Genomic DNA, 20,560 nt, shown 5'->3' with positions numbered 1-20,560 from the left:
ATTAATAGTGAAAAGACTAAAATGCCCTTAAAAGTTTGAATTTTAGTTTTTTGTAAATTTAAAGACCCCCTAAGTTTACAAATTTAACTAAATAACCCAATATATAAAATTTTTGTAAAATAACAAAAACACCCTCGCCACCCGCAGTGCCAGATTCCGGCCACCACCGTCGGAATCTGGCCGGAAAGTTACATTACGACACAGACCCGTCGGATCTGTGTCGTAAAGCGTCGATCTGACTTTTTCGGGCCAGATCCGTGGCTGATCTGACCGGAAAAGGCCAGATCTACGACTAGATCTGGCCGTCGACGCCGCAAACTCCATCTGCGGCGTCGACGGCTAGATCTGGCCGTAGATCTGGCCTTTTCCGATCAAATCAGCCACGGATCTAGCCAGAAAAGGCCAGATCTGGCTGCTGCTTCGACGGCCAGATCTGGCATTTTCCGGCCAGATCTGTGGCAGATCTTGCCGGAAAAGGCAAGATCGACACGTTACGACACAGATCCGATGGGTCTGTGTCGTAACGCAACTTTCCGGCCAGATTCCGGCGGTGGTGGCCGGAATCTGGCACTGCGGGTGGCGGGAGTGTTTTTGTTATTTTACAAAAATTTTATATATTGGGGTATTTTGTTAAATTTGTAAACCTAGGGGGTTTTTTTAGAAATTTTTAAATTTATAAAAAACTAAAATTCAAACTTTCAATGGCATTTTAGTCTTTTCACTATTAATAAACAGAAATCACTAACAGAATATGACGGAAGGTACCTATTTATCGTTTCAAAACCTTTTAGGTATCAACTTGTCGTTATAACAAACCTTGGGTATACACAACTCATTCGGCCTTTCCCTGTATTGTTGTTTTCTACGTTTGCGTGTTAAATTTCTTTAGACGGGGGACAATGTTTTGCACAAAAAGTGTTCAAAGACTTGACTATTGCAAATGTCGGTGCTATGTAGGAGTGTCAAGGTGACTTGATGATGCTGATTAATTAATAATATAATTCTCGGTGTGTAAAAAGGAGTTTTGAAGAATTACATATTACGAAAATTTTAATGTAATTTAAATTTGGTAGCATTTGCAGTTGCAAGGTGAGAAAGCTGGAGAAAATATATATTTATATAATAATGTTGAAAAGGTTAATGGTAATAGAATGTGAGGCGCTATGGCAATCAACACCATGGGCAATGCTTTTGAGTACAGTATTCTTGGTTAATGAAAAAGTAATGTGGTATTTAATCACAATATAATTAACGAATAAATTATTATAAACACTGGTTGGAAGCACTAGGTTTTGTTGGGAAATTATTACATAAGTGATTAGGTAAGAGTAGTTGGTGGCATAAAAAAAGAGGTTATAACATCTCAACGCGTAATCTACAATCGACAAAATACATAACTAAAATAAGCAAGATATTATGGTATTTAATTTGTAAAGTTAATTAAAATTAAAAAAAAAAAACTTTTTAGGTCAGAAATATTTTTCTTATAAAAAATATGGCACATGGGGCCGAAAGCATGTAATGAATATCATATTTACGGTTGCGAAATAAATTAATTCAAAGCACAGAAGAGTTAAGCTTAGAATGAGGCAGTGCTTGGTTACCTATACGTGAATAAATCATATTAGTTGTTTTCAAATGTTTCTGGAAGAGATAGTTGGTGGGAGTAATAGTATAAAATCATTCACATTGTAACGATTAAAGAGATATCCTCTGGAAAGTTATCAAAGCATTGACTGTCCAATAATTGGAAGAGGAATAACTTGAAGTATGCCTTAGGGAAGTTGTGTTTGAGTGCTTCCGTCTATTGGATTTGGAGGGAAAGAAACAATAGAGTGTTTGGTGGGGGGTACAAGGATGCAACTTCAATTATTACTATGATTAAGTTAATTGTGAGGGATAAAGCTATAGACCTTAGGAAGATGAAGAGAACCATTAGTAATAGGAGTCTTGCTCTGGATTAGGGGTTATCAATGTGCATTTTTAAATAGTGAATTTTTGTTAGTTGGCTTTGTTTTGGTGATAGTTGTCTTGTATATGTTTTGAAGATGGTCTTGTATAGGTTTTGTTTTCGTCCTAACTCAGGGATTGTCCTGTGATAGAATGTGCATTGGAAGATAATGTTTTGTATACTTCTTTTGTCTTGGTTAGACTTTTGTTTTGATCCTATCTTAGGAATTTGTCTTATGGTAGACTGACCACCTTTATAGGTTTTTTTTGTACATTATTTAAGCATTAACTGTCGTTAAGGTTAAATTAAATCAAGTAGAAAGAATGTGAACTGAATATCCATTTGGATCAAATATTTTTTTTTAAGAAGGGACCAAATTCCTGCAATCAATTGCAAACATTTTACAGTTTGAAAACAATTGCAAACATACTGTAAAATCAATTGCTTTGGCGAGACGAGGCGCTTTGTTTTTCAAATCTTTCTAGAAAGAAAAACAGTACATAACTGTAAAGGTTTTAAATATTTCCTCACATTTCATTGTTTTTGGGCAATGAGGCTGATACAATAATATTTTTGATGTAAATACATTACAACAATTGAGTTTTTATGGAGGCCTGGGATATATGTTTCTGCTTCCTCTTAATAAGAACTGCTGCTAGATGAAGATGGTTCTATATCACTGAAATTATCTCCTTTAAGAATGGAAATCACCTGAATGAACAGAAAGGGAAAAACATAAATTATAATAACATAAGAAATCACTCTAGAAAAGGGCAGGAGCATACAACAACATGAGAGGTTAATGAGCACCTCACTCATAAAGGGTCGTGAAGTTGGCTTAGTTTGTGTGCATTGATTTGCAGCAGCCATCACCCTGTAAAATCCATGCATGTCGGAGATCTCCCAGTTCTCCTCCAATAATTCATGGAATTTCCTTTCCAGCAACAAAGGCCGAGCCTGTCAAATTTTCATATAGTATTACACATAAAATTGCGGCAATATTAGATTTAAAGCCAATTTCAAGGGTTGGATGAGGAAATTTTAAAGGTATTTAATTTCACCAATCACAATAGGAGATGTATAATTCATGGAAACGGATATAACCCGTGAGCATAATATGAAAAGAGTTGCCCACTTACCAACTCAATCAAACTTCTGTCGTCCTCTGGTAACTGTCGCCGACAAAAGAGCCTTAAGAGCAGAACTCCAAAGGAATAGACATCTGATTTCAGTAATTCCATTGATCCATGGTTCAAAGGATCCTTAAGCTTGCACCTTTAACACCAAAAGCAACTTCAATTTAATGGATCATAATCAAACTTAACAAAAATGTGTTTGGGCCTGTTCATTAAAGAGTTTAAATCACACTTTAAAATGTATTAATTTAGCTTCGTCTCCTTTGACTGTACTGAGTAGATTGAATGTCTAAAATTTGGTGGAAAGGAATTCTGAGTAACTTGGCTTGAAAGCATACCTCTTATCAAAAATAGATGATGGTTGTTCAAGATGAATCCATTTTGCTTTACCAAAGCCAGAGATCTGTCAGAACCACCATTTAGATTTAAGAAAGAGAGCCGCCCAGTTAGGGGAAAATAAATATACGCCCTTAACAAGAAACTCAGGTTTGAGATTTCACCAATGGCTCTAAGTCGTATCTTAGAAAAATGTTGCTTAGCTGTAATTGACCATAAGCAACTGGGCCTCCAGGACACTCTTCGTGCATGTATCGAACGCCTTGAGCAATACCTATGGCGATCTTCAATTTTTGTTGAAATTTCAGTTTCAGTTTATATTCCCCCAAGCCTGATAATGACATGCCGCAGACATTATTAGTCATAAAATCTGCAATGATTTTCAATGAATCAATTATTATTGAAGATTGATTCTTTCCACTGAAGTATTAAGAATAGTTGGTAATGATTGATTATGTCCGCTAAACTTTTAAAGAATTTTGGTAATGATCTAAAAGGAAGAGATGTCAGAACTCACCGGAAAGAATATCGTCCAGTGTTCCTTCTATTGGTAGGGGGTAGAGTAAAACTGTAGTAGTATCACTTTTGTGGTAAGCAAGTAGCTGCATTATGTTTTTGTGGTTAATAGACAAGGCTGCTTTATTTTCTGCTTGAAAAATGCGGCTAGAATTTCCTGTGAATCTCTTTACCAAGACATACTTCTGTTGTTGGGTCAAATATCCAGTATAGGTCATATAGTTCTTCTGCCTCGCACAGAACTTTGTCGAAAACTTACTTGTAATATCCATAATCTCTTCCCAGCTTAACTGCACTGGTACACCAAGCATCATATTGGCGTCTGCGTATTTTATTGGAGTATATTCATGTGGAGTTATCTCTTCTTTGAGTGGCTCCAAGCTTCCTACGTTTTTATTTTGCTCTTGTGGCTCAGATATTTTTTGCTTTCCCCTCTCTTTTCTTGTACTTGCCAGAGATGGAGAAGAGAGTTCAAGTACAGCCAAAGAACAATTTATACACGGTTCCTGTTGTGTGGATCCATTCATGGGCTTTGGAGATTTTGGGTTTAGTCTTTCTTCCACGACCATTGAACATTCTGATCCATCACATAAAAGCAAGTGATCAGGAACCATGGATTCGTCGTCATCACCAATCAATGATACATTACATTCGGCGCCACTGAGTCGGAAACTGAGGTCCCTAGTAAAATATCTGCAACAATGAGGAAAATTTCCAAGGGATTAAGTAATCAAGAATAAGAAAACAATATGAGTCTGAAAAATCCTTGATTCAGTTGTGTTTTATGTATGGAGATGGAAGGAGGAAGGAGCAGGAGAACCTATCCATAAAAATCCAAGTGGCCTTGGCATTGTTAACCTCCTCTATTATAATATCCTTCAGCCGGAAACATGCAGCAATCTTCACCTGAAATTTGACCTGTCACAAAAGCTATTCATTATGATGGAACCTAGGAGGTTACAAGATCAGCATAAAAATACACATGACCGTTATCATCACTAAGAATAAAAGGCCAATTAGCAATTACAAAGAATAACTGTCATTAGTAAATAATTTATTTTCACTTTGGGAGCAACATTTTCTATTGTCTAAAGCTAGAAAAAAATTGTAGGATTAAAAATCTATCTTCTTATATATGGGAAACTAGAAAAAGAAAAACTATTTTCATAAATTTAATTTATATTTTATAACATGACAAAGCCAATTCAAAGCTAGTCAAAATGGTTGCGGTGGTAAGAGATTGGACTTACTCCATTTGTTTTGCAAGTATCATAAAAAGGCCTAAAAGTCCGGCGGTAAACCTCCATTTTCTGAGTGATCTCTTGGCGGAGGAAGTTGATGTATGAATCTTGTCCCCATGATTGATTACATTGAAGATGATGATGATCTGGCCCACATTCACTATTGCCTACATCAGAAGACGTTCCAGTCGCAGATTCCTCCTTCGCAGGGAGAATTGTGAGAACCAATATTTCATCCTCATCATTATTCACTTCTCGCATAGCCTTGCATAGCGGTGCAATACCTGTCCTATCTTTGGAGGCCTTGATTCCTTCCAATACCACAAGCACGCTCAGTTTGTTCTCCCTCCTTTTTCTAGTCATCATTTTTTTGAATGGATTATGAGCTCTTACTTTTGGATACTGTAATTGTTAATGTGTATGTTTTTCATTAGATACATGTCTAATAGTTCTAACCAAATAGACGGCTTTATTTGTATGCATTTCGATGCATGGGTGGTGGCGTTATGTCTGTATAATGATTCTTGTTAATTTCCACCTTAGTAATTAACGTATAACTTCGAGCTCACCGGAGATTTTTCTGTTTTCTTGCTACCATTCGCCGCGTCACGGGACACATTACACGTCACAGAATATTTCTTTATTCATTCCAATACCATTTGCATAATTGAATTGTGACTTTCCAAATTTTATCACTGGATTTTACAATCTGGACAATAACAGAACAGAACACCCCGGCTTCTCTATCTCTAGATTTCTCCCTGTTAAAAGGTAAAAGTCTTACGAGATACCCAAATACCCAATCATATGTAAGACAACATTAGCTCTCCATCAACATGGGAACATTCTTCAAACAGCTGGAGTGTTTAGAGGCGGCAAAACAACTGCCACCAATTTAATATCCCCAGTAATGGACGGTAAATGCTAATCCTCCCATTTCGGCGTAGCAAGCCAGTGTGTTTGCTCGCGTGACTATTAACGCCATAGCCTAGGAGAAACTCGGCTGTCGTTTCAAGTGAAGGTCAACTTACTTAAAAAATAATTATATTTGTCTTTTTTCTCTTTTTGGGCACATGAAAATATGGTCAATTTCATATGACATGAGACCTTGCTGCAGGCTACCTATGTTTTTGCAAGCTTATGTAGCCATTACCAGTACATTGAAAAACAGGAGAGGTTATTGCTAAGCTTTCCTTTTAGCCATCATCGCATTGGCATAGCCAGGAGAGTTATCTTTTTATAGTACAGTTCTACTAAGTGCAAACTATTTTTCGAGAGAACTTCCAAGATGTTTGCCAAATGACTTATATCTCCAGGTAATATTTGGGATTGGTGAAACTGTAGTGAATTATTTTAGTTACAAATACAAAAAAGACAAAAGTAGTTCATGATCTCGTCTCTAAAAATTGTAGGTGGCGACTGTGAACTCTTTCCTGATAATACTTATGTTTGGTGGGGGACAATTCATTTCTCTGCTTAAACCATTATATCTTGTAGTTGGAATATTCAGGGGTTTCTTAGCCCGATAATCTGTAATTACCACACCACCGTACATTTTGGCTGCCTCATTGCAGTCGATCTCAACGCTTGGATTATAACCTTGAGTAGCTGCATACTGAAATTGGTGCTGAGGATGATGATTTTGATTTACAGGCCTTGTTTTTCGCCCTACACATTCTTCCAGTAATGCAAAGCCTTCCCTTCCAACTTTTGCTAGGTCTGCTGATGGTTCCATTTCGTGCAATTCTCTGTTAGCTTCTTCTAACAGTATCTGTTAAGTTGTGCTTGTGCTTGTGCTATATCAAACACGGGAGCCCTACGACCCTTTTATAGCGACGTTTTTATTCCACTTTTTACACTATAATTGGAACATGGTTTCTCACTCTTCTTTCAAAATTTCCATAAAAGATGGTGGATATATCCATTTTATTTGCTTTCGGTGGCTACGCATTTGATGCCGCTAATAAAATTCCTTCCTGTCCTTTGAGAAAACAAGCTGCCAACATCAGCATATTTGTGTGGTCAGTCTGTTAACTAGTGTACTTGGTCATCTGGGAACATCTCTCTTCCTATCTAATCTAAATTATTGAGGTGAAAACAGATAATGGAACGGTCATTATTGAATTTTGGGCTAAAAAGTATAAGGTGGATTCAAATGGGCCGATTCTTCCAATATTTGGGGAACAGCATATTCAGGATAGGTAGAAAGAAGGATAAGGGATTAGCCATGAAGATATATTGTAAATTTGTAATTGAGGAATATTCCAATTAATATTCCACTTTGTCGGTTTCAGTGGGGGATCTCTCTCCAGTCCTTTTCGGTTGTTGAAAAAGGTGTAAACTGTAAAGTTGTAATTGAGATATGGATAAGAATTCCCTCAGCATCATGAGATAGAAATAAAGTAGAACCACTATATATTAATTGGTGAGTAGGCCATAACACTGGCTGAATCTTATTCTACCACCTGGCAAAGTTGTGCCAAAAAGAAGTGGTGCCACTAGTTTGCATGATTATTAACTCCTCATTTAAAATGTGAATTTCAACGATCATAGTAATATTTTTGCTCTGTATATGCTATTATCTAAATTAATCTAACAATTTCAAAGACTTAAAAAAATCGGATTACCTCTTGTGCTTCCATCTGGAGTATATTATTTGAGCTCTAACTTAGTGAAAATTAAACTATGGCCACAATGGCTTAAAGGACCAAAACAATGAACGCTAAGTAAGCTATATATGCCAAAGACTTGTGCTAAAAATTAAAACAGGTAGAGTTGAATATCATAAATGATGCTTCTGGCTTCTGAGCATTATTTTAAAAACCAGATCGGAGGGTAACCCGCTCTGATGGTTGGGTCACGGTTCAACCGGTCTAACCGGTTAGACCATCGGTTGAGCCAATAGTTTGACAGGTTTAAAATCTAACAAAAACACCCTTGATAAATACCATCAGACCCTATAGGTTTGAAATCTAGCAAACACAATCCTGGCCAAATGCAAATCGACGATCGATTGGGAGAGCAACGGCGACACACTAGGGAGGGTAGATCGGATGATGGGGAGGGCTAATCGGCAGCTAGCAAGTAGAGGCATCATCGGAAAATGGCAGATTGGTGGTGGAAGTCAATGGTCACGGTGGCTTTTTTTGGTGAGATGACTGGGTCTTCGTGAACGATGGCAAGTGAGCTTGGAAGAAGGTATATCGGTGGCTGAGGAAGCCTGTCGATGCCGGAGAAGGCCGATCGACGCCGAGAAATGGAAGAAAAATCATGCGACAAAGGTGGACGATGAAACATCACGCGACGGTTGGAGATGAAGCGTGACAGCGTCGAAGAAAGTCAGAAGGTGGTTTCCGACAGTAAGGGAAGGTGGAAGGTCGCCGGAAAAGGGGAGGTCATTGCCGATTTGCATTTGGCCAGAGGGTGTGTTTGCTAGATTTGAAACCTTCAGGGACTGATGCGTATTAATCAGGGGTGTGCTTGTTATATTTGAAACTTGAAACAATTAAAAAGAGTAACCCGACCCGGAGAAGGCCCTGGGTCCCGGTCCAACCGGTTAAACCTACCGGGCTGGTCCGGGTTTTAAAACAGAGCTTCTAAGTAGCTTTTCNTAGGCTTATCTTCATATCAGATGGCTTTGTCTCCCTTAACTACTCGTCATCATCCTCCTGTACAAAACAAAACAAAACAAATAAACCATTTCAATAAACAATTTTTAAGATTAACAATAAAATCAATATTTTTAAAATGAAAATATGCTCAATAAACCGATTAAAGCAACATGCATTTGGAATGCTCCCTAACTTTGACTTCCAATCATATACTAAACTTGATCACACCAACAAGCAAGCAATACCATGACTCCAACTAGAAATACTCTATATTAAAACAATAAGAAAAAGCATTATTTAACTTTATATCCATCCAGAGTTAGATTGTCATTGACATCACTTGAAGCAAGTGCTAGAGAGATTAGCCCAACATGCTTAGAGAACACAGAAGACAGAACAGCAACATGAGGCTACAATATCAAAATGCCCCCTAACTTTGACTTCCAATCATATGGATAATAATGTAATGCTCCCTAAGTTCTCCTTCACATACTTTCAGCACTAGTCTACATCCTGTAGAGCAAATCATAATGTAATTAGCTCTCTTGACTGCAAAGTAAAAAGAAGCTTCCACAATTAAATCAGATGAGTAGAACTACAGTGTAAACCACGGAGGAAACAGGTTGGTATATGCAACCAAAAGTCATTTCCAGCAAAACAATGATATTAATGTTATGCTTTGATTGGTTACATAAAGGAGAGAATTCACAAGCACCTGCAGTTCAAGAGATTCGAGTAAATCAATGGCAAGAGCTACAAAAGGGCCTCAATGGTGTTGATGTAACCCATAGGTAAATTTAGAAGCACCAAAGATGCAGGGATATAGCTTTCTACTTATATACTTTAAGGCAAAAAATTGGATACCATATTATTATTGCCATTAACAGAATTATTTGAATTGCCAGATATCAGTCAACTTATTGGTTATATGACCAATTCATATTGCAATCCATGAAAGAGAACATATTAACTAGATCATTAAGTGGATAATTTTTTATTCATTTTTGGTTTTCAGCCCCTCACTGAGACAGTGACACTGATATAGTTTTGAATTTTTTTTTTTTTTTTTTTTTTTTTTTTGTTTTGTTTCGTTTTAGTGGTCGAAAAAGTAGTTTGGAACAAAAATTTTGGGCATTAGATAGCTGTTTTCAGAGTACAGGAACCACTAGGAAGAAGTAAGAACCATAACAAATACAACTTCTAGAAGAAGATTCACTGCTCAAGCATCTAAACAATTTCCCCACTCAACTTGCAAAAAATTAAAACACTTCTATTTTTCCAATCAAACAAACCAGCCACCAATTGGCTGGATTTTCCCACTTCAACAATCAACACATATCACATAATAGAACATCAAATAACCAGAGGCAATCAAACAACAGTCATAACGTGAACAAAATTCAGCAACTCTAAATTCTAAAGAAATTAACTTACGATCGATTTGGGGCTTCAATCGTCAGAGAGGCTGAGATCTGACAGAGTTGAGCGAGAGAGACTGGCTACTGTGCGTGTTCGAGCGAGAGAGACCGAGAGAGTTGAGCGAGAGAGACTGAGATCTGAGTCTAAGAGAGTTTGAGTGGCTGACTGACTGTGTGTCTGTCTGTATCTGTGCGTGTTAGAGCGAAAGAGACCGAGAGAGTTGAGCGAGAGAGAGTGAGAGACTGAGCTGAGATCTGGTCTGAGAGTTTGAGTGACTGTGAGTGAGACTGTGAGGTCTATGCGACTATGCATGACTGCATGTTCCAGCGAGAGAGACTAAGAGTGACAGAGACAGAGAGTGTGTGAGGTCTGTGCGACTGTGCGTGACTGCGTGTTCCAGGCTTCCAGCGAGAGAGACTGAGATGAGTGAGAGAGACAGAGAGTAATTGAGTTAATTGTGTTAGACTTAGGGTTATTGTTACACTCAAAACGACGTAGTTTAGTAAAATCAGGATCAGATTCGGATATCCGATTTTTTAACATTCTCGATCCGGTATCCGATCCGAATATTCGGATTTTTTAAAATAACGATCCGTATCTTATTCGAATTTTCGGATATCCGATTTTTTCAGATCGGGTCAGGATCAGATATCGGATATCGGATTTTTTTGCATAGCCCTAGCAACTACCTCCAATAATAGACATGACCCAACATATGAGCTTGACCGTGAGGGAGAGTGTTGGAATCCTACATTGACTAGACACGCTCAAGCCTATTGGGTTATAAGAGGGGGTAATCCTCCTATTCAACAAAGTCTTATTAGGTGAGGAGTCAGACCCATCTCAAATTCTAACAGTTTCTCACTCTTCTTTCAAAATTTCCATAAAAGATGGTGGATATATCCATTTTATTTGCTTTCGGTGGCTACGCATTTGATGCCGCTAGTAAAATTCCTTCCTGTCCTTAGAGAAAACAAGCTGCCAACATCAGCATATTTGTGTGGTCAGTCAGTTAACTAGTGTACTTGGTCATCTGGGAACATCTCTCTTCCTATCTTACCTAAATTATTGTGGTGAAAACAGATAATGGAACGGTCATTATTGAATTTTGGGCTAAAAAGTATAAGGTGGATTCAAATGGGCCGATTCTTCCAATATTTGGGGAACAGCATATTCAGGATAGGTAGAAAGAAGGATAAGGGATTAGCCATGAAGATATATTGTAAATTTGTAATTGAGGAATATTCCAATTAATATTCCACTTTGTCGGTTTCAGTGGGGGATCTCTCTCCAGTCCTTTTCGGTTGTTGAAAAAGGTGTAAACTGTAAAGTTGTAATTTAGATATGGATAAGAATTTCCTCAGCATCATGAGATAGAAATAAAGTAGAACCACCATATATTAATTGGTGAGTAGGCCATCACACTGGCTGAATCTTATTCTACCACCTGGCAAAGTTGTGCCAAAAAGAAGTGGTGCCACTAGTTTGCATGATTATTAACTCGTCATTTAAAATGTGAATATCAACGATCATAGTAATATTTTTGCTCTGTATATGCTATTATCTAAATTAATCTAACAATTCCAAAGACTTAAAAAAATCGGATTACCTCTTGTGCTTCCATCTGGAGTATATTATTTGAGCTCTGACTTAGTGAAAATTAAAGTATGGCCACAATGGCTTAAAGGACCAAAACAATGAACGCTAAGTAAGCTATATATGCCAAAGACTCATGCTAAAAATTAAAACAGGTAGAGTTGAATATAAAAAGGGAAAATGCTAGTCTTACAAAGATGTTTATAAAGAAGGACATACAAAGATAAATCTTACCCTTAATCTTCATGATTGTCTTTCTCTCTCTCTCTCTTTTCCCCTTCTTTCAAGGATTGGATTTATCTTTGTATGCATATTTGTAAATGTAGTATTTCTTTATCAGAAATGATGCTTCTAGCTTCGAAGTAGCTTTTCTTGGATGAAAGTACTTGATGCATGATCCACCGAACATCCTGGCTAGAGACCTGATCACGGTCCATGTCTTGCACTTGATGGCCAGGCGCCACTACTTTTCCACCCTGAGTTGTCTTTCTCTTCTGCTCTAGGAGGAGCTGTTCAAGAATTTCAAATCCCTCTTCCTCCCTATTTTCTCAAGATTAGCTTGAGGAACCATTTTAACAGAATTACAGCAAAGTTTATTATTGCTTGCCTGAGGGCAGGGGCGGATCCAGCCACTTTTTGGCTCATTCTGATTTTTTTTTTTTTAAATGTAAATATGTATAATTTATATATTTTGGCCCACCATAACAAAAATATTAATGGACAAAAGTACTGATGTATAATTAATTTTTATTTTGACCCACCCTAGCAGAAATTTCTGGATCCGTCCCTGTGTACGGGTGCATATAACTGTTTGCTTATGGTCTCAATGTATAATTGGTAATTTCAACATCAATAAATTCGTCTTGAATGAGCTTTATTCTATGTAGGTTCTTGTATAACCAAATATCTGTCTTTATATTATCCGAAAATATAGATGAAAGCGATTCATTACTGGAGTCTTTTGTCAGGCAGTGGTTTGGTTTTGGTATTGATTTTACCTATTATCTTAATTGGAATCCTACTAACCATGATTGACTAATGTTATAATTAAAGATCATTGACGGATGGAGGGGGAGCGTGGAGTTTATGATTTGTTGGTGGAAAGCCTTTGTGAAAGTAACATTTCTTTAAAGAATAATAATTAAGAAGAAAAAGAATCCAAAACTAAATAACAAAACAAAGGAACCAACCCAATTTAATTACATTATCGGTTTGCAAATACAGAGTTACTGGAATCAGGTGGCGTTTGATGGTTTGTAGTGTGATGGACCTACAGCTCTCTATAGGGTCCACATGCTACTGAAATTTTCAAAGTGAATGATGCATTGTATGGAAATAAGATGAGAATATGAAAAGCATATAAATCGATTTTAATATACTCACGCCACATTATTATGCAACTTGAGGAAACGACGGCACCCCCAAGGCCGAAAGCAAAAGCAAAAGCTATGGGCGAAGGGGAAAACTGTAAGCATCCAAAGACATAAGATTCTAGGATTAGCTGAGTCAGCCGACATTGGGTCATAAAATTTTCATTGTTGACTTTATAATTCTGCATCGTAATCACACCATTGAAGCAAAATTACAAGAATATTCATGGTTTTTTTTTTTTTTTTAAGTTAAATTTCATAGTTATAAAATCTAAAATTGTAATTAATAGCATATGTAAAAAATAATTTAAAAAAATATTGCTTAATCTCTGACGGCATGTTTCTAACAAGATATAACATATCTTCATAGGTTTTTTTTTTTCATCAAGCCTCCTTGGATTTTCAAATGTATTTAAATTTTAAAGTTTACATTAAAACATAAAATTACATTTTTTTTCAATCAGATACCATTTTAAACCTCCAAATAAGGACACAATGTCAAACCGTAGCCTTCTTTTTTCAAATTGCATAATTGATTTGACGTGGCACAATATGGTTTAATTGGACTGGACATAGTAATCGTGTTGATATCACCGTATAACGGTTTTTTCGCTGTATTTTTCCCACTTCCCAATCGCGCTGGAAAAAAAACGTCATAGTCTCAAAACTTCAAAACACCAATTTGATTTGTCCATCACTTCCTCTTCTCTTGTTATCAGCCACTACTCACTAGCCCACTATATATAAATATAAGTTTGCCTCCTTACCTACAACTCACACTTGTCAAATCCTTGTTTGCTTCTCTTTCCTCCGTCTGATCATCACATACTGTAACGCAAAAGGAAGTGAGATTAACATTTCACACTCACAACTTAATCCATCATGGCGACCTCTAAGCTAGCTCGGATTCCTAGCATGAGAGAGCGCGTGGAGGACACTCTCTCTGTTCATCGTAACGAACTTGTTTCTCTCCTTTCCAGGTTACTTTTCACATCCATTTTTGTTTTTCCTTTTTAGGATAATATGTTCCGTTAGGGTTTTGTAATGAAGAGTGATGTTTGTTGAATTTTGAAGGTATGTGTCTCAAGGTAAAGGTATTTTGCAACCTCATGTTCTAATTGATGAGTTTGACAACATTATCGGCGACGATGAAGCTCGTCAACAGCTGAGGGATGGTCCATTTAGTGAAGTTCTTAAATCTGCTCAGGTTGATTTCCTTGTCTATCTTTGTTTCGTTGCCACTGATTTTTTTTTTTAACCACATACTTTTGATTTCTGAGGCTTCCAGAGTCGAATACTTGTGATAAGCCTTTAATTTTTTTTTTTTTTTTTTTTTTTTTCTCTATACCTTAAATTAGGGACCATCCGTTTTTTTTTTTAATTGCTTTGGATTTTCGCCACGTCACATTAATAAATTAAGATCTCCAAATACTATTTTTATGTTGGTTACTTACCTGCTGATTCTACTCGTTTCTCATTTAGTCACTCACTCATGTTCTTTAATACTGTAGAATTTTCTTTCTGCTTGAATTATTAATTTGATAAGGAATTGAAATGAAAGGACAATTTCGAAGTTCAATGTGATCTCAGATACAGCTCTGTATCGTGTAACACATCTTTAACACAAAAGGCTGTCTGCGTTTTAGGTTTTTATCTTGTTTTGTTAAATATTTAATGAGAAAAAAATAAAAGATATTTACACAATGTTCACCAAAAAAAACACAAAGCCATAGACAATCATATTTTCTTGAGGGTATAGAGAAAAGAATTCCATGTTTTTTTTTTTTCTTTTGGGCTGCTGCGCGAGTTTGTGGGCCTCCATTTTGTGAAGAACAAACGTAATTTGGGTATAATTTGTTGATAGGAAGCAATCATTCTGCCTCCCTTCGTGGCCATAGCAGTTCGTCCAAGACCAGAGTTTGGGAATATGTCCGTGTTAACGTCCATGAACTTAGCGTGGACCAATTAATGTATCTGAATATCTTCACTTTAAAGAGCCACTGTAGATGAGACGTAAGTAACTCAATATCTTATAAGATTTTTCTTAAAAAAAAAAAAAAAAATTGAATTATGCATACCTAATTTAACAACCCTTTAGATTTTTTTTTCTCAGTAAGTCTCTTGTTTGCACACAATTTTTAGGTCTAATGACAGATTTGTGCTTGAGCTCGATTTCGAGCCATTCAATGCAACTTTTCCTGCCCCAACCGGTCTTCATCCATTGGCAATGGTGTTCATTTCTCAACCGCCACCTTTCTTCCAGTATGTTCCGTAACAAAGCAGTTTGGAGCCATTGCTTGATTTCCTTCGACACACAGATATAAAGGACATGTAAGTGCTAGACTTGAATTTCTTTTGTATGATTTTAAAATTTTATCATGTTTTTTGTCAGATTGATGATCCATATAATTTACCTGTGGATGACAGTAAATGGAAGTTGACTGTTTCTCAGTGGTATTTTGTTTTGATTGGGGATTCTCTGAATGAGTTTTGACTAAAGATAATATGCATCATTAATGTTGAATGATCGTGTCTAAGCATACCCAACTTCAATCTCTCTGGCCAAGGCAGAAGATCACTTTCTAAGCTTCCACCTGATACACCCTTTTCTGAGTTTGAATATGTGTAAGCTTCTTTATTCATTGTTATCACATTTTTTTTTTTTTTTTTTAATTGATGCAGTCTAAATCGCTACATAAGTACAGCAATTTTCAATGCCTGACATTCTGTTTTTCCTTTGTGCAGATTACAAGGTATGGGTTTTGAGAGAGGTTGGGGGGATACTGCAGAACATGTATTGGAGATGATGCATCTTCTCTTGGACATCCTTCAGGCCTGATCCCTCTACACTAGAGAAATTCCTCGGGAGAATACCAATGGTGTTTAATGTTTGTCATCCTTCACCACATGGATCTTTGGCCAAGCTAATGTTTAGGTTTGCCTGACACTGGTGGGCAGGTATATAATTAATATGATAATCCCTATGGAAACTTTTCTGCAAACGTGGATAACTTCAACATTTTTGTTCCTTCTTGTCCCATGCAAAAACTCTTAGTGTGTAAATGACAATGATAAATCATTCAGAGATATAATTCTTCTAATAATTTTTTTTCCATTACAATTTGAAGGTTGTTTATATTCTGACCAAGTGCGTGCCCTGGAGAATAAAATGCTTCTTAGGATTAAGAGGCAAGGACTGGACATCACCCTAGAATTCTATTGTAAGATATTATTCTTTGTCACATTGGTTTTCTTCAATTTGTTCCATATCTTCTCTTATTTTCGCTGGTTTATGAAGGGTGACCAGTTGATACCTGATGCAAAAGGGACTACTTGCAACCAACGGCTTGAAAGAGTCAGTGGAACAGAACACACTCATATTGCGGGTTCCTTTCAGATCAAGAAAGGCATTCTTCGTAAATGGATATCTAATTTGATGTATGGCCATACCTAGAGACCTTTGCTGAGGTAAAGTCTATTTAACTTTTAACATAGGAATTTACTTTTATAGTTAACCTATATACTTAATTTATTATGATTTGGTTCTGTAATATAAAATTTTGACTGAATAATTGACATAAATCTCGATTATTTAATCCAATAATGTTGCCTATTACAACTTTATACCCATTGGATAACTATATCAATTGGGAATTTATGTTAAAATTTTGAATTTTTTTTAAGTTAAGACTTATGAATCTGCAAAGACAAGATTGGGGGGTGAACATGGATCTTGCCAGCCCAACAATGATTTTTTTTTTTTTTTAATCAACTATCGATTGGCAGACTATTTCAATTAAAACTGAACCTGAAAATTGAAGATCTATATTAATTTACTAATTTGCTCTTTTTGTCAAAATTTATTTTTTAGGTTTAATTGATTAACATCCAACAAATTACCCACTCTGCTAACCTGCCATCTTTAATCATAATCTTTTACGCTCCTGTTTTTTCTCCGCTGTGCCAAATTACTCTCTTCCTTATTTGATCATACCTTCTTTGTCAAATGTGTATTAGGCTTCTATAAAATAAAGGTGTTTTTTTTGTTTATGTTTGTTAATTTTCCATGTTCACATGCTTTTTCTAATTCAGCTATAAATATGCCAACTGCTTTTGGTATGATCAGGATGTAGCAAGCGAAATTACGGTGAATTACAGGGTTTTCCTGATCTCATTATTGGCAACTACAGTGATGGGAACCTGTTGCGTCTTTGTTGGCTTATAAAATGGGAATTACTCAGGTTATTATGACTTTTCAACTTTTTGGTTTGAAATGTGAGGCAGTTCATATGAATATTTTATGTTCTAAGAGTGGAGCTCATGTTTTTAATGTTGATGTGTAGTGCAATATAGCCCATGCATTGGAGAAAACAAAATATCCAGATTCGGATATATATTGGAAGAAGTTTAGAAAATATCATTTTTCATGCCAATTCACTGCTGACCTGATAGCCATGAACAATGCAGACTTTATCATCACCAGTACATACCAGGAGATTGCAGGAACGTAAGTCCGACCCTTTATGAGCAGCTTCAATTGCAGGACTACTCATTATTCTTATGTGCTATCAAAAGTAATGTCCTTCCTCATGGCATATTTTGCCCGTTCCCATATGCAACTTCAGCCTGCTTTTACATTCTAAAAAAAGATGTGCATCATTACTGCAACTAGTCACTCTTTTTTAAATTTGGAATCATCTAAATTACTTAAGTAATAATTAATCTTTGTATTCTTTCAGGAAGAATACTGTTGGTCAGTATGGAGTCACACAGCATTCACTCTTCCGGGGTTGTATCGAGTTGTTCGGCATTGATGTTTTTGATCCAAATTCAATATTGCTCTCCGCGCAGACATGGACATTTATTTCCCTACTCTGCAAAGCAAAAAGACTTACAGCCCTCCATGCTTCAATAGAACAGTTGCTGTATGATCCTGAGCAGAACGATGAGCATGTGTGAGTATCTTCCTGATTCACTGTTCTTCTACCTTAGAAGGTATATCTAAGGACACATTAATGAAACAAATATATCTTTGCTGGACAATTCGCATCTGCACCCCTTGTACTATTATTATTCCTATACGGTATAATGCTCCTTGACTTTGTCAGGAAACTCTTTCAAAAGATAATGGCAGTGAACAAAGCTAATACAAATTCTTAATAGTAATAGATTGCTAACACTAGGAAAGATATTATTTCTACTATTAGCTGTTTTCTGAAAAGTTAAATTATTATAAATTTACATGGCAGTTAGTTCTATTTTCAAAAATAGTAAATTTTCTGATTTTCATTTTATTATTGCAGTGGTACTTGAGTGATCGATTGAAGCCTAATCTTTTCCATGGCAAGGCTTGACCACGTGAAAAATATGTCGGTTGGTTGAGTGCTATGGTAGAATACCAGATTGAGGGAACTGGTTAACCTTGTTGTCTAGCAGGTTACATTGATGTGAAAAGTCCAAAGACAGAGAGAAATTGCAGAAATTGAGAAGATGCATGACCTTATGAAGAAATACAACTTGGATGGTCAGTTTCGTTGGATAGAAGCCCAACAAATCGAGCGCGCATGGGAGCTCTATCGCTACATAGCTGACACCAAAGGAGCTTTTGTGCAGTATATGTCATTTCATGCTATGAAATTTAGCTATTCATACTAACAGTTCTTTGTTTTGATTACTAAACCCGCTACTATCTCTTATCTTCTTTTTTTTATCTGTGGCAGCCTGCTTTTTATGAAGCTTTTGACTTACAGTTGTGGAAGCTATGACCTGTGGGCTTCCACATTTGCCACTTGCCATGGTGGCCCTGCAGGATTATTGAGCAGGTGTGTCGGATTTCATATTGATCCTATCACCCTGATCAGACTGCTGACCTCATGGCTGATTTCTTTCAAAAGTGCAAGGAAGATCCAAACCATTGGACTAAAATCTCTGATGAGGGCTTAAAAGGATTTACGAAAGGTTAGCATATCCGACAGAATTGGTACTTCTTACTAGTAATTGTCAATTTGTGAGGCTTAAAGAGATCTTGAATTGTAGGTATCCTTGGAATATTATTCTGAAAGGCTACTGACATTGGCTGGTATATAGTTTCTGGAAGTATGTCTCGAAACTTGAGAGGCGTGAGACTCGTAGATACCTTGAGATGTCCTACATTCTAAGTTTCGTGATTGGGTGAGTCTGGAGTTTCAGTTGCAACCCCTTGGTTACACTTAACATAATATAACAAATTAATGAAATTCACAGGATGTGAAAATTAAAAGTGGTGTGCAAATGTAGTAAGTTGTTATTATGGCGGTTATTTGGTTTATTGTGTTTGAACTTCTAACAGCATTTTATGCTTGTATTTATTTTATTTTTTTCAGCCAAGTCGTTCCTTTGGCAATTGACGACCACATTGAGGTGCAGTACTCAAGGAATGCTATGTTATGACCACCTACCTCGTGTAGTACATATAATGTTAAATATAAATAAAGTGGGGTCAATAGTTTGTTGTGGATGTAAGTTTATTTATGTTGTATGTTTAAAGAGATGTGTGACTCACTTGCTCCGGCAACTTCTCTATGAAGTCTTACACTTTCCCTGATGTGGAAGTTATTGTGTATCCTGGCTGTTGTGCTGAAAAAAAAAAATTGCTTGCCAAATTTTTTTGTTAGTTTTTTCCCCCCTTATCTCGTCCAAGCTGATTCTGAATTCATAGCCATTGTGATTTGATTTTTGTCCTAATATCTATGTCACAATCACTTACTCAACAAGGGAACCCCTACTATCAAATTTTAAATCTTCCGATTAAACGAGTAGCGAATCAGCATGATAAAACTCATTAAAGTAAACATGTAATTCTTGCTCACCTTCTCCATTCTCACGTAATTGATGCAACGAGTGACTGTTATATACCTATTAAATATAAAGTTTCTACTTATGTGGTAGAGCCTGTGGGTCCCTTGTTAGGTCCTATTTATGTGGACCGAGTCAAAATTTGCACAGAGAAGGTCATTACTTTTTTAGGGGAGATTTTCAGAAACTACCCCACTTTTTGCTAATAATCAACTTATGATACTTTCGTGGAAAATAGTCAAAAACTACCCCTGGACCCTAACACCATTCAATCCCGTTAACTTGCAACTTATATTTTTATAAAAATACAATTTTGCCCTCACTCATTAAATATGATAAAAAGATTTTTGCCTTCAAATCGAATTCATCATTAATTCACTAAATCTGGCGAAATTAAGTTATATGTGTGATATCTTTATTTAATTTTTAATTTTTTAACTTTTTTTTGCTTTTAGAATAAGTTATATAAAGTATTATTAATATATAGTTTGGTTAGAGTTTTGAATTAAATACTTAGAAGTGTTAGGTTTGAATTATTGGAAAATAACAA

The 20,560-nt window shown here is 36.3% G+C and overlaps 1 protein-coding gene and 1 pseudogene across 1 annotated transcript; one reads left to right on the top strand and one right to left on the bottom strand.

Annotated features, from left to right (window-relative positions):
• Positions 1 to 2,455: 2,455 nt before the first annotated feature.
• LOC116146693 (probable serine/threonine-protein kinase PBL16) lies at positions 2,456 to 5,546 on the bottom strand. The gene is made up of 8 exons (XM_031432115.1): positions 5,190 to 5,546; positions 4,760 to 4,857; positions 3,941 to 4,632; positions 3,588 to 3,754; positions 3,422 to 3,490; positions 3,091 to 3,219; positions 2,762 to 2,908; positions 2,456 to 2,662 (listed from the first exon to the last, which is right to left on the bottom strand). The coding sequence occupies exons 1-8, from the start codon at positions 5,544 to 5,546 to the stop codon at positions 2,591 to 2,593; spliced, it is 1,731 nt and encodes a 576-aa protein (XP_031287975.1). The 3' UTR covers positions 2,456 to 2,590.
• Positions 5,547 to 13,767: 8,221 nt separating this feature from the next.
• LOC116146697 lies at positions 13,768 to 19,605 on the top strand (annotated as a pseudogene).
• The last annotated feature ends 955 nt before the right edge of the window (positions 19,606 to 20,560 follow it).

Source organism: Pistacia vera, unplaced genomic scaffold (assembly GCF_008641045.1).
Source record: "Pistacia vera cultivar Batoury unplaced genomic scaffold, PisVer_v2 Contig482, whole genome shotgun sequence".
Taxonomy (NCBI): domain Eukaryota; kingdom Viridiplantae; phylum Streptophyta; class Magnoliopsida; order Sapindales; family Anacardiaceae; genus Pistacia; species Pistacia vera.
The sequence above is the reverse complement of the archived record's forward strand: the minus strand, read 5'-3'. Positions and strand labels throughout refer to the sequence as shown.

What these genes read in the sequence shown, in the direction of transcription:
- LOC116146693 (XM_031432115.1), bottom strand. Translation starts at nt 5,546, where the DNA reads ATGATGACTAGAAAAAGGAGGGAGAACAAACTGAGCGTGCTTGTGGTA. An exon ending in ACTGGACGATATTCTTTCCG is followed by an intron (nt 3,755 to 3,940) that starts GTGAGTTCTGAC and finishes TGTCATTATCAG; the next exon opens with GCTTGGGGGAATATAAACTG. An exon ending in CACGACCCTTTATGAGTGAG is followed by an intron (nt 2,663 to 2,761) that starts GTGCTCATTAAC and finishes CTGTTCATTCAG; the next exon opens with GTGATTTCCATTCTTAAAGG.